The sequence below is a fragment of the Tauraco erythrolophus genome, chromosome 5, assembly GCF_009769465.1.
Source record: "Tauraco erythrolophus isolate bTauEry1 chromosome 5, bTauEry1.pri, whole genome shotgun sequence".
Lineage (NCBI taxonomy): Eukaryota > Metazoa > Chordata > Aves > Musophagiformes > Musophagidae > Tauraco > Tauraco erythrolophus.
Window position 1 is genome coordinate 8,257,980 of NC_141469.1, and position 15,186 is coordinate 8,273,165.

General features: G+C 41.2%; 1 protein-coding gene across 1 annotated transcript in view; it reads left to right on the forward strand.

The window, feature by feature from the left end:
• Nucleotides 1-15,186, forward strand: part of FAT4 (FAT atypical cadherin 4) — a 95,030-nt gene that overhangs the window by 53,378 nt on the left and 26,466 nt on the right. The window contains exons 7-9 of the mRNA XM_086611973.1: nt 2,770-2,950; nt 7,248-7,498; nt 10,285-14,634. Of these exons, the coding sequence (XP_086468099.1) occupies nt 2,770-2,950; nt 7,248-7,498; nt 10,285-14,634 (4,782 nt within the window). The remainder of the gene's footprint in view (nt 1-2,769; nt 2,951-7,247; nt 7,499-10,284; nt 14,635-15,186) is intronic.

Below are 15,186 nucleotides of genomic sequence, written 5' to 3' on the forward strand. Positions count from 1 at the left end.
CACTTCTCTGAGGTTAATATAAATATGTCCATACTGTGCTATGCAGTGCCTTGTAGATGTATCCAATGGGGAAGCAGAACTGGAGAATAACAGTACAGAATATATAGGAGGCTGAGGCAAGGGCTGGGATTTGACCCTTGGAGTGTTTAGTACCCTGCAAATTTGAATTCCTCAGAGAGGAAAGGGTGCTGGTGCTGGTTGGAGTCAAATGGCTGAATCAAAACCTGCTATCAATGTAATTCTGAGCAGGAGAATATCCATAACCCATAAGCAGCCTTTACCTCTGGCATCTCTTTTGACTGTTTCCCTTATGTGACCAAAGATTTAATAGCTATGCAGGAGAAAGAACAAACCCATTGCAGCATTTTGCTGTTAGTGTGTGCCCGTGCGGTGCTTTGCCAACAGGCGTGAACACGTTCTTCCCGTTCTTCTCTCTTCGCCAGTCCTGTGAGCGTCCCCAGCTGGGACAGGGCCAACCTGCAAAGCTGGTCCTATCGCCCCAGCATTGGTTTACCTCTAAAAGGGACAGTTTGGAAGAGCTCCTGCTGCAATTCATTTTTGTGAATAAACTGACAGTGTGAATTTTCCGCCAGTGGCTCTTTGCATTAGCAAATACATTTAAAACAATGAGTTTCAGCTTTTAGCTGTGAGTTAGCTTTCTTTTCCAGACTGAATTGCGTTACTGGTGCTCTTTGAATGTGACTTACCCAAGATTAATTCCTGAATTATGTATGAATTGTTTAATCACCTGTGAAACTTAACAACTTTCAACTTTTCATTTCATTAGCTGCGAGATGAATGTTGATTAAATGTGTTTGGAAGGCCAGAGCTTGATGACACATGCAGCAAACACCGCTGAGGACTCTGTTTCATTTAATGCAGTAATAATAAACACTCCACGGGCAATATTTCAGCAATCAGGAACGCTTTTGCAGTCTTTTCTATCTATAAGCGTTTGGCTAAACGACAAAATTGAGGGGAGGGGGAAAGGGTAAAAAATGAGTCAGACTTCTTGCCTTAATATAACCTTCCTGGCTGAAAGTATATTAATTGGCAAATTAATTACCTCAGACTAGAGCAGAGAAAGACCTCCATTGTGCGTGGACATGGTGTGAAACCTATACTCCTTGACTTGCATGTTCTTTCCTCGGCGTCGTGATCCAGCCCGTCTGATCAGCCAGCTTCAAAGTCAGCCTTGCAAGATTTATAGCACCTTTCGATTGGAAGCTCTTTCGTTCAGTCCATTTGTGCATTAAGCCAAGTTACTTCGAAGTATTTCGCAGCGAAAAGCCTCCTTCCCTTGCAGAAGCTGCTCCTGGTTTCTTTTTATGACGCAGTGTGATGCTACTTCAACCTGCAAGGGTTAACCTGTGGGGAAAATGCATCATTATTTCTTCTTTTATGCAACAGCTTGGTGTCTGTAGCCCTTGCCATGGCCGCATGAGACCCAAGAGCAGAGCCTACCTCCTTACCAACCCCTAAGGTTGAGGTCCAGCAATAACCTCAGGTAGCAGTGACTTGATCGTCTGCTGGGTTGGAAGGACTGGGTCGGTCACACGGGGGCTGCCTGGGTTTCATCAAACAGCAGCTCTGTGTCCTTGTGCTTGTAGCAAGGACTCAAACTGGTCTCTGGCCCAAAGCATTTCCTCATCATCACTTTTTTCCCAGTCCAGCAAATGGTGAATCGTTGTATCTGAGATTGAAGGGGAAAGGCGACACAATCTGGGGTAAAACAGGGCATGGTCGTCATCTGTCTTTTGAGTAAAAGGGGCGATAACTCATGTGTTTTATGCTCCACTATCATTCTTTCCTTCTCCTTTTTCTTATGTATTCAAAGAAAGGAGAAATCTTTCTTTTTTCAGGGACCCTCAGTGAAGAATTTGGTTAGCAGAAGATGTCTTGCTGATTCTTGGCTGAAAATAAGTGTAATAGACTGGCAAAACTAACGTGAACTTGTAAAACTCTTCATTGTCTTTTTTTTTGGATTTGACAAAGGAAAAGCTTAAGCGAATAAATAATGAGAAATTGCACATGAATAAATATGTTATTTCTTACTCGTTTCTGCTCATCAGAGTTAAGTATTAGAATAATGAGCAGGCTGAAAGCCGTAGGTTAAATAAGCTCAGTCCGATTTCCTGTAAGACAATATCCCATCCGAGTGAGCATTCTTTGCTGGTGTAGATGATTGCTTCTACAGAGAAATTGAGTCTGAACAGGGCTGGAGACTGTGCAACCTTCTCACCCGCTCAGAGAAGGTCTCCCCAGGTCAGAGGTGTGACCAGCAGTGGAAAAGCCACGCGGAAAGCTGGGGTTTGCCACGGTTTCCGCTCTATTTGTTCTGCGGATAAATAAATTGAGGTCTGGAGCCTTCACGACTGTCAGTGTGCCACCTTTGAATGTCTTCTCTTAGAGAAATAAGAAAGTCAACCACATGTTCAAATTGGTCCTAATTGTTACAGGAAGGCTTCTGAACTGTTCCAAGACCATCTTTTTCCACTGAGCTTATATTACAAAATAATTCTGGAATTAGATGGAGCAAGAAAAATAACTTTTTTTCTTTTTTTTTCTTTTTTTTTCCTCTTTCACAACTTGTACTTTGTCGAGATGCCTTTCAAACAAATCTGACCCTGTCCTGTCTGTTGAATTAGCTTTCTTACTCTGTGAACTGTGACATGCTGAAGCGCTAGGCTTTAAATCGGGGATGGCAGACCTCGCGTTAGCATGGTGGTATTTGTAACCTCTAGCATTTTGTATCCCGCTTTCCCGCAGGGTCTCCTGCCCTTACTGGCACTGGAACCATTGCTGTCACGGTGGATGATGTCAATGACAATGTCCCCACGTTCGCTTTTAATGTATATTCTGCCACTGTTCTGGAGGATGCACCTACGGGGACAGATATTTTGCTCGTAAACTCCTCAGATGCTGACGCTTCTACAAATGCTGTTATTAGGTAGGTCGTTTGCTGTTGCTCTGTGTAATAATGCCTCATACCTCGCTTGAAGATTATTCTTCCCCCCAGTGTCCATCACCAAACATGCCATAAAGCTGTAAGACACAAAAGGACAGCTCTATATGTGTAGCTAAATTATTTCAGCAAACCTGGCTTTTTTCTTCATTCTTTATAGGATTTTAGAATTATACTAAGGACTAGAGTTGCAGTGTTATTTTAGTTTTTTACTAAGTGAAAAACAAATGAGTTTAACTGCTTGTTAATAGGCTACGTTTATATTTCTCAGTAAGTATAGAGGTTTATTTTTTATTAAAAAAATAAAATCAAAGAAACCCTGAAACTCCAGACGATATCATAAATGGATTAAGTACTTTGTCTTGCAGTCTTTATATATACATTTCTCTGCATAGAGAAATATGATACAGGCTGTGAAGGATCATCATTCCTGACTGCCATCAGCTTATGTAGCTTTTGGAAAGGCTTTTGCCTTCTATTTGGCATAGCTTTTTGAATTGAGGCCTTGTAACGAAGGATATAGTTAATAGATTTAATACAAATCTTTTAAAATGTATTCCTGAAGAAGCCAGAAACTATTGTTCTTGGAGGCTGACAGACTTCTTACATATGAATCAAAGCAACTTTCAGGAATGGCTTGGTAGGGAAGAGGAAGATGTACTTTTCAAACTTCATTAACAAATTTGCTACAAAAAGTGACTTTGGTTAGAGTTAAATAATAAATATTTTTTTTTTTTGCTTATGTTTATCTGAAACCACTCATCCTAAAAAAAATACAGAATGTATTTTGCCACTCTAGTCATCTTTAAACTTTAATTTTTAAGCTAGGCAATCAGTATCACTTTTTTGCATAAAAACATCCAAACTGATGGATAGTATTAATTTTGTGATGGCATACGTATGTTTGGGGAAGGCTTCATTGTCTTTTGAACCTTAAATGGCTTTTCAAAGCTAACTGTAGTTTAGATGACTGTAGTTTATGCAGGCTTGGATGCATTTATAATAAACTAGCCAAGCCAATATCACCCAACATCTTACGGGAGACACTGAGGACCACTGTACAGTCAACAGAAACCACTACCTGCCTTGCCACTGTGTTCACATCTTTTCATGTAGTAAGCAATTCTGACTGAAAGCCAACATGTTTGTTTTACCCATGTCCTTGAGTAAATTTATGGTCAGTTAATGTCTTCAGTTTCGAATGAAAATTACACGAGGTGAGGCATAAAGTTTATCCCATTCAGAAAACCAGTAAAAACTTAGAATTTGGCAGAGATTTTTGCAGAGCTCAGTTAATGCAACTTAACTGGGCACTGGGCTGAACACTGGCAGTTCCCAGTTTCACAGACAAGAGTAATAAAAATGCTGAGTGGCAGTGACAAGCTGAAGATTATCCACTGAGAACTGATTTATTGCAAATGGAATACAAAGCAGATTCGTGTTAGTTATTAATCGGAGGGACATGTAGATAATCTCATCCCATTTAACTGTTGAGACTGCAAACACCTGTATCTCTGTTTCCAAACTTACAGAACAGGATATAAATGTAACTTTTTTATTTACTTTTGTTACTTCACTTTAGTTCTTTCTTTAAAGTGCAGAATATCACTGTGGTTGCCTTTTTTTTTTCTAAAAAAAAAAAAAAGGAAGTGAAATAACAGATCTATGTTATGGCAAAGCAAGTGTGTGTAAAATACTGTAATATTTTCTTTCCATCTAGCTACAAGCCAAAAATAGAAACTTTATGGTTTGGCATCTTTAAATATTTGAAAAGCATCCAAAAATACGATTCATTAAATTGTGAAACAATGAAGATTTTAATTCTGTTCACTCTGACTCTAAGAAACTATTTCTGGCAAGCTCCTTTAGGAAAAAGAATTCCATACGAAGCATGAATGATTGTAATGATTGAATCTCATAATCAGAAATTATCAGGGTGCTCTCAGATTTCTTAAGTGTGGTTGAATTGCTTTAATATCTTTGTCATTAGTCTCTGTCATTCACTCAGTACCTCATAGTAGAATAGTTGATAAAAACATTTTTTTTCCATTGTAAGTAGCTATTTAAAAATTGTTTTCAGGTTTTGTTTTACACTTTTTAGACTCAGGAGCATACTTTGTTTTTCTTGGACAGAATTTGTCCAGATTCAGCACTTAAAGTAATGCAAATCTTAAAATATGGCTGATATTACAAAACTGGCAAAATCTAGAGGGACCAGAACATGTAAGGTCATCTCATCAGAGGTGTTAAGCACTCAGAACTCCTTTCCACTCTTGTTAGAGCCTGTCTCGAAATCAAATTGTTGGTTTCCAAAGATGGTATGTAAAATGCTCTGATAAAATTTTTGTGTAAAGTCAAACAATGGTCTGTGTCATGCAAGCAGTAGGTAATCTGCTGCAAAACTGTTACATATCCATACGTGCTGACTCTTTTTCTCTCCTATTTCTGGTGGTAACCTGTGAAGTCGTTCAAGGAGGCTGATGAAGTTGTTAATGACAACACATATTTGAGCAGTCTAGTTAAAGACAGTATAGATAAGAGGGGTCAGCACAGACTAGTCAAAAGGCCAGATTTTAAGCACTTAAGTCAAATTCGTTTTATGCTAGTTGTCACCATTAACATTTTGGGGTTTCGTTTGGGTTTTTTTTTGACTTGGGTTAGGACTTTTTTTGTAACTATGCTGCAACACACTTACATTGTCCAGTTGGTTTGCATGCGTTTGTACTCAGATATGACTCAAAAGGTCCTATGGCAAATATAATTTGTTTTTATTCTCTCTTTTTTTTTAAAGAAAAAAAAAAACAACTTAAAAAAAACTTAAAAAAAAAAAAAAAAGGCTTTCCTAGCATCCTTCCAATGCTAAAGCTTGAGCTGTTCTGCATATATGGAAATACGGCAGATAAAGTCCCTGTCTTCTGCAACACATCACACAGGGTTAAAACATTGCAAATCACAGATGAAAATTGCCCGTGCTGCTGGTATTTAGGGAGATTTAAGTGGTGCTTTAGGCTTTGTGCACATTCCTTCCACCCTAGATGCACATTGCTATGACTGGAGAATAATTGCATATGATCATTGTATTATATCATAATTAAGCAATTAAAGTATGCTCGTGGCGTTCTGTAGAGATTAATGACTGCACAGGAGAAGTTGCCACATCTTATTACACAGGCTAGCTATCAATCCTCTAGGTAAAGCTTCTGGCCTGTGTTGTTATTTCTGTCATAACCTGGTCTGATTTTAAAAAGGAGAAGATAGGAATATTACTCTCTTTCATAAAAGCTGCTTTCTTCTGAATCTTAAAGAATTAATTACTTCAGAAAAGCTGCTACCATGCTGTACCAGGCTTCTCTGATGACACAGTGCTAGCCACTGCTGTGTTTATTTTTGTCAGGGTTATAAAACTGAATATGTGAATTATTGATTTTAGCCACATTTTGTTTCCCGTGTTTTGTAGAAAGCCCATTATCTGAATTAATAAAAGATGTAGTATTAAGCTAATTATTGAGTTCTGTACGATTCAATAGCGAAAGGACAAATTTACGGTGCTAGTAAGGCAGAGGTAGCCCGTGCAGCGCTCTGCAGTGAGCACACAATCAGTTCTTATCAAATCATGTTTTTGCACATACACATGGATGCATGCACATACATACCCACCAATCAAGGGTCAAATTCTGATCCCAATTAGCTTCTATTAACGTAGCTTTGTGGTCACTGATTTGCCATAAATTACAATGAATTAACGTTGTGATCTTGAATAGCAAAACTTAGCTCAGTATCAGTAAACAATATGAATGATAAATCCTTGTATTATTTTGTAAAATTGTCATCATTTTAATTCAGAAAATGGTATTTTTTCTGATTATGTTCTTTGGATTCAGTTACAAGGTAATGTCAGTCTTTTGGATTAATACTTAACACGTTAGCCCAGGGAAATCAGTACCAGAGGGTGCCTCCAGTAGGCAGTTTTGAGAGTGTGTCCAACTGTATCTCCAAATGTATGAAGGCTCAGTCTGCTCTTCATTTATTAGAAATCTATCTGTGTTAAACGACTATGCTTGGAAATCCCCAGAAGTATTTATGGCAGGTCTTGAAATGTGGAGGAGGAAAAAAAGTGAAGACAAATGGACAGTCAGAAGAAAATCCGTGTGTTGATACCCATCAGCACTGTGGTCCGAAGAGTATAGAAAATTGTTGTTATCTTAAGGCAGCAGGCTGCTTTATGAAATACTAATCGAGTTTTTCTTCCTTGTTTTTTCTTTTTTTTTTTTCTTTGAAACAGCTATAGGCTTACCGGTGGCAATTCACAATTCACAATCAACCCATCAACAGGACAAATCATCACCAGTGCTCTCCTCGATCGAGAAACGAGGGAGAACTACACTTTGGTGGTGGTGGCGAGTGACGGGGGCTTCCCCAGGACGCTCTCCAGTTCCACCAGCGTGCTCGTCACCGTCACAGATGTGAATGACAACCCGCCCAAATTTCAACACCATCCCTATGTCACCCATGTTCCATCGCCTACCACTTCAGGTAACTGGATCAGTGGAGTGCTTGGGATACTTCAGATTGCACAAACATCTTAACAAATGCAAAACTGTGCCACAAGTAATGTTTCTGAGATGTCGCTCTGCAGCTGTTTTCCAGGTTTTATCTTCGTGTCACATGGGAATGGACAATGGCAAGGCTCAATTACATCACCTGCAATTTAGCAAATTTTTTTAGTTTGCTATTTCCGTCCAAATTCAGTTCTTTTCCTGCAGTTCTGTAAAAAAGCACTCACTTAAACAAGTGATTAAATTATTTTGCCAGGGTTAGGAAGGCAATGGCTTCTTTCTTGCTCTGAAAACCTACTCCTGCATGAAGAGGGATTTTTTTTTCCACCCTGAGCAATTGTTCAAGAGGATTTGGTCAACCAAAAAGGCCGTATCTATGTCAAACATTAATTACGTTGCCTTTCCTTGAATCAAGTAAAATAAAAGTAAAACCAAGCTGTAACCTTCCTTTTGCAGAACCTACATCCAAATTTAAGTGACTTCACTCAATGCAGGAATTTATTTCTGATTTAGTTTATGTTTAAACAAGCCTGATAAATAAATGCATTAGAAATTAGTAAGTCCAAAATACTCATCTTTTCTGTTTGCAGAATTGACATTGCAAAGGGAAAGAAAGGAGGCTGTGTATTTGCGTGAGAATGGAGAGAATTTACTGAAAAATTCTGCTATTCTGAGATTTTTTTCCCAAGATTTAAAATGCACTAATATTGAGACCTCCACTATCTCTAAACAGTAAAAGGATTTTATAATATGACCACGGATTCACCAAACTGCAGTCAGAGTGGCTGGCTGTGGAAGTCGACAACACTATGTTTTCATATGCATACACATACATGGATATGTGATGCCTACAGAGAGGAGTCCAAGACAAATGGTTTACAAAACAAATTTTCCTTTAAAAGAACAACAGAAAAAAAAAGGCTTATTTCCATGTCTTGGCTTCTGTCTTTAAATTTTAAACAATTGCAAATACTTCTCCTTTTTATGGAAGAATGATTTTGTTTACATTGCTTCTCTGTTTCCAGAACAACATTATGAAATTATTTTTTTATTGTGTTGGTGAATCTTTGTGTACTCTGACTAGGGCACAGTGCCTTTGTGTGGTTCTTTTTAGAGCGTTTCTTTAAATGCGTTTACGAGGAGTACACATAGGTTTAGCTGATGTTTTTTGGCAATATCTTTTGGTGCTTTTTATATGTAACCCATTGTATCTAGAAACATATAGAAAACCTAAGCTATGTTTACTCTGTTTTTAACTTGGCAAAAACTTAGGGGTGCCTGCACTTTTTTTTTTGCAACTTCCTCAGTTGATAGTTCACTTTCATTTAAAAGAAAATATCAATATCTTTTCATATTATTTTGAAAGACTGTTGACAGTGATGTTACTAGCAGGCTTGACATCCATTAAAAAAACCAAACAACTTTATTGCAGTCCAATGTACAGCCTGAAGTAGTTTTTAAAAAAAAAAAAAACAAAAACAAACCCTCATAACTTGATCAAGACTTTTGCCTTTATTCCAATCACAGAATATCTAGTGTCCATTTTGAAAGCAAAAACTTAATTTCCTTGTCATTTTAAAATCAAGTTTAAAAGAGGAAACTGGTAATAATAGTAATAATAAATAATATCATTTGCTTAACTGAAGCAAAAATCCTAATTTTTTCCTGTCCCATTTCTCATAAGGGTTTGAATGCTGTTCTTGTCTAAATATTCCTTCCCCTGAAGAACAAATCATTGCACATGACATATAGTGACATGAAGTGTAGTTTTAAGGGGCACTGTCAAAGTCATTCCTGCCTGTAAATGATTTGCCTTCAGAGGTTGAAAACAACATGATTTTTATACAGGAGTTGGGTATTTTCTAAATTTCAGTACCAGTAAAACATCAACAGTGTGTTCTGCAAATTGGTTGGACAGTGTCAAATTTGAAAGACATTAGAAAGTGCATTAGGTCTGTAAACTCCAGAGCAAAAGAGCACCCTGAATTCTCCTTGCAGATAGGCAGATAAAGAGGTTAATGCCAATAGTGCCTGTAGAGTCCACTCATTGGGAAGCATAAATTTGAAAGACCTGAAATATAATATATTCATGTTATTGCTCTAGCATGCAACAGTTTTGTATTTCTATGTGGTTTTACCCCTAACTCAGAGGGCCAGCATGCTTTTAAAAATGCAGTCCTGTTAGTTACTGTCCTCAGAATACTCTTACAAAATCAAAATCAAGAAGCTGTTGGGGACAAAGGAGCAGCATCTGGGGAATAGGAAGAAAAGGGGCTGCAAGTGTGTGTAGGGTAAATGTCCGTGGGTGCTGCCTGTTCACTTACATAACCTTAATAGTCATTGAATTCCAGGAGATTTTTACATGGATAAATAAACAATGAGCAATTAAAAAAAAAAATCAAAATAACATTCAATCTTACTGGATTTATGGTTTTCATAATGTGAATGTTCTAGAAATGGGATGCTAGACTTCCAAAAAGTTGCAGGTCCATTTTCCAGTGCAGATGTATGTGCAATCGCTGACATCTGTTCAAACCCACCTTTTTTGGCCGTGCGCATGTCTTGCGGGTTCACAACCTCACCTGCCCCTTGTTGAACTTATCATCTCATGGAAAAAGCAGTTCATTTTCAGAGCAGTGTAAGGAAGAACATACTGTCCAGGACGAATACTGGGAGGGGGAACCCGCTTGAGTGCTTCTGAGTGAAAAGCCGGCGTTGCGATTGGTGCATCTGAAGATGCCCTAACCTTGTTCTCCCTTTCAGGCTCGTTCGTGTTTGCCGTGACCGTTACTGATGCAGATGCTGGCTCCAACGCCGAGCTCCATTATTCCCTCATGGGGAAAAACTCGGAGAAATTCCACATTGATCCAGCGAGGGGAGCGATCCTGGCTGCGAACCCACTAGTGGGAGAATCTGAAGTCACCATTTCTGTTCACGTGAGGGACGGCGGCCGGTACCCCAAGACGGACTCTACAACCGTCACCGTGAGGTTTGTGAACAGAGCAGAATTTCCTCGCGTTCAGGCAGATCAGGAGACCTTCACATTTCCCGAAAACCAAGCGGTCGGTACGCTTGTCACCACTGTCTCCGGATCTTCAGCCAGAGGAGGCTCCTTGTCTTACTACATCGCCAGTGGTAACCTGGGTAGCACCTTCCTGGTTGACCAGGTGACAGGACAGCTTTCTATCGGGCAGGCTTTGGATTTCGAAGCCATACAGAAATACGTGGTTTGGATTGAGGCCAGAGATACAGGCTTTCCTCCCTTTTCCTCGTATAAGAAACTAGAAATAACAGTGATAGATGTCAATGATAATGCACCGGAGTTTGAACAAGATCCCTTCATTGCAGAAATAGTGGAGAACCTGTCTCCACGGACGATACTGACGGTGGCTGCTGTTGACAGGGACAGCGGTCTAAACGGACAGCTAAATTATGAAATAATTGAGGGCAATACAGAAAATAGTTTCAGTATCAATCGAGCCACTGGTGAGATCAGAAGCGTCAGGCCCTTGGACAGAGAGAAGTTGCCTCGATACACAGTAACCATAAAAGCTTCAGATAAAGGCACTCCGCTCCAGAGCACAACTGTCAAAGTTATCATTAATATTTTAGATGAAAACGACAATGCTCCGAGGTTTTCCCAGATATTCAGTGCTTCCGTGCCTGAAAATGCACCTCTGGGTTTTACGGTAACCCGAGTCACAACATCAGATGAAGACATTGGGGTGAACGCGGTCAGCAGGTACTCCATAAGGGATACGAGTCTCCCATTTACCATAAACCCCAGCACTGGAGACATCACCATCAGCAGACCACTAAACAGGGAGGACACAGACCGCTACAGAATCAGGGTTTCTGCACATGACTCTGGGTGGACGGTGAGCACAGATGTCACTATATTTGTCACAGATGTCAACGACAACGCCCCACGATTTACAAAGCCATCCTATTACCTGGAGTGTCCCGAGCTTCCTGGGACTGGGTTGAAAGTCACCCAGGTTTCAGCCACCGATCCCGATGAAGGGTCCAACGGCCAAGTCTTCTACTTTATAAAATCCCAGTCCGAGTTCTTCCGAATTAATGCAACGACGGGGGAAATTTTCAATAAGCAGTATTTAAGGTACCAAAACTCCAGTGGATCAAGCAACGTCAACATTAATAGGCACAGCTTCATCGTTACTTCTTCAGACCGAGGCAGTCCTCCATTAATGAGCGAGACAACGGTCACCATTAACATAGTAGACAGCAATGACAACGCACCGCTGTTCCTCGCTCGTAAATATTTTACTCCCGTTACTAAGAATGTAAGGATTGGCACAAACTTAATTAAAGTTACTGCAGTGGATGACAAAGACTTTGGCTTGAATTCTGAAGTGGAGTACTTTATCTCTGATGAAGACAAAACTAATAAATTCAGACTGGACAGGAGTACAGGCTGGATTTCTGTGTCGTCTTCACTAATGGCTGATTTGAACAAAAACTTTCTGTTTAAAGTGAAAGCAAAGGATAAAGGCAATCCTCCACTCTCATCTGAAGTAGCAGTTGAAATAGTAGTAACAGAGGAAAACTACCATACACCTGAATTTTCTCAAAGCCGTATGAGCGTTACTATCCCGGAGAGCCACTCTGTTGGAACAGTGGTCAGAACGGTTTCAGCCCGAGACAGAGATGCTGCTATGAACGGATTAATCAGATACAATATTTCCTCTGGAAATGAGGCTGGCGTCTTTGCTATTAATACAACCACCGGTACACTGACACTGGCAAAACCACTTGATTTTGAGTTTTGCCAAAAGCATGAGCTAGTTGTTACTGCCACAGATGGAGGATGGGTGTCCAGAACAGGCTACTGCAGTGTCACTGTTAATGTCATTGATGTAAATGATAATTCTCCAGCGTTCAGCCCTGAGGACTACTTTCCCAACGTGTTAGAAAATGCCCCCAGTGGGACAACTGTTATTCGTTTAAATGCCACTGATGCTGACTCTGGACCTAATGCTGTGATTGCATATGCTATTCAGTCCTCAGATAGTGACCTCTTTGTCATTGACCCCAATACAGGAACGATCACCACCCAGGGATTTTTAGATTATGAAACAAAGCAAAGTTACCATTTAACAGTAAAGGCTTTTAATGTTCCAGATGAAGAGAGGTGCAGCTTTGCTAGTGTCAACATCCAGTTAGAAGGGACAAATGAATATGTGCCCCGTTTTGTGTCCAAGCTTTATTATTTTGAGGTTTCTGAGGCAGCCTCCAAAGGTACTGTTGTAGGTGAAGTTTTTGCAAGTGATCGTGATATGGGAACTGATGGAGAAGTCCACTACCTTATCTTTGGCAACAGCAGAAAGAAGGGCTTCCAGATAGATGAGAAAAGTGGCCAGATCTACGTTTCAGGACCTCTCGACAGAGAAAAAGAGGAACGCATCTCTTTGAAAGTCCTTGCAAAAAATTTTGGGAGCATTCGTGGTGCAGATATAGATGAAGTAACTGTTAATATCACTATACTGGATGCCAACGATCCTCCCGTTTTTACCTTAGGAACCTACAATATACAAATCAGCGAGGGTGTTCCTCCCGGCACCCATGTCACATTCGTGAGTGCCTTTGATTCAGATTCTGTCCCTAGCTGGAGCAGGTTTTCCTATTTCATTGGGTCTGGCAACGACAACAGCGCATTTTCCATCAATCCACAGACAGGACAGGTGACGGTCACTGCAGAGCTGGATCGAGAAACGTTGCCTGTGTACAACCTATCCGTGCTGGCCATCGATTCGGGAACACCATCTGCTACGGGAAGTGCCTCTTTATTGGTGACTTTGGAAGATATCAACGACAATGGCCCTACCTTGTCCACCAGCCAAGGAGAAGTCATGGAGAATAACCGTGCGGGAACTCTTGTGATGACACTTCAGTCATCAGATCCTGATCTCCCTCCGAACCAAGGTCCCTTTACGTATTACTTACTCAGCACTGGCCCTGCAACCAGCTACTTCAGCCTTAGCACCTCTGGCGTGCTGACGACGACGAGAGAGATCGACAGGGAGCAAATCAGTGATTTCTACTTGTCGGTGATTACAAGAGACTCTGGTGTTCCTCAGATGTCTTCCACAGGAACTGTGCAGATCAAGGTAATAGACCAAAACGACAACCCGTCTCAGCCCAGAACGGTAGAAATCTTTGTTCACTATTATGGCAACCTCTTCCCAGGTGGAATTTTGGGCAGCGTAAAGCCGCAGGATCCAGATGTGCTAGACAGCTTCCAGTGCTCCCTCACCTCAGGAGTCACCAGCCTCTTCAGCATTCCTGGGGGTACCTGTGAGCTGCACTCGCAGGCGAGGTCCACGGATGGCACATTTGACCTGGCCATCCTCAGCAACGATGGATTGCACAGTGCTGTCACCAGCAGCGTGCGGATTTTCTTTGCAGGTTTCAGCAATGCCACCATTGACAACAGCATCCTCCTCTGCCTGAGCACCCACAGTGTCCGGGATTTCCTGACGAATCACTATCTCCACTTCTTACGCATCGCCAGCTCCCAGCTGACGGGGCTGGGCACTGCCATCCAGCTCTACGGTCTCTACGAGGAGAGCAACCACACCTTCCTGATGGCGGCCGTCAAACGCGGCAACAACCAGTACGTGAATCCCAGCGGTGTGGCCACCTTCTTTGAGAGCATCAAAGATGTCCTCTTCCGCCAGAGCGGGGTGCGGATCGAGGCTGTGGACCACGACTGGTGCCTGCAGAGTCCCTGCCAAAACGGAGGGAGCTGCCTGAGGAGGCTGGCGGTGAGCCCAGCTCTGAAGAGCCATGAGAGCGTCCCCGTCATCATCGTGGCCAACGAGCCCCTCCGGCCCTTCGTGTGCAGGTGCATGCCAGGGTACGATGGGAGTCTGTGCGAGACTGACATCGATGAATGCCTCCCTTCCCCCTGCCACAACGACGGGACTTGCCATAACTTGGTGGGGGGCTTCTCGTGCAGTTGCCCAGAGGGCTTCACCGGCATGGCCTGCGAGAGGGATGTCAATGAGTGCCTTTCCAACCCATGCAAAAACGGTGCTGCCTGCCAGAACTTCCCAGGAAGCTTCAACTGTGTTTGCAAAACTGGGTATACAGGTACGCTTTTATTTCTCTATATCATACAATCCAGAAGAAATGGAAAGAGGGCAGAAATGTGCCTTTTTAGTACAAGATTGTCTGAACATGAGCATCCCCAATAGGTGAAGATGTCATGCAAAATGAGGTATCTGTAGTTATGAAAGCTGAGAAGACCAGGTGCCCGCAGTATTATTTTATTTAGCTCTGTCCTCAGGCAAATCTCGCTTACCTGATTTGCGTTAGAACAGAACGATTTTTTACAAGAGCTATTTTAATTTCTTAAATCTGTAGAAACCATTTCCAATGCTTAAGTATGATTTTTTTCTGTTCTTGTTATTGTTATGCATATTGTGGTAGCATTTCAAGTCTGCTAGGAGTGTGCCAAGCAAGAAAATCGGCCTCTGCCCCAAATTGCTTACAGTCGTACAAGACGGAAAACAGATGAAGGATATGGGAAGAACAGAATTTAGACAAAATGATCAAGCATGTCTGTTCCATATTTTTTCCCTCTGACATTTATTTTTTTCCTTAGCAACAGAAATGTCTGCAGCATTCCTACCTCTTAGGAGT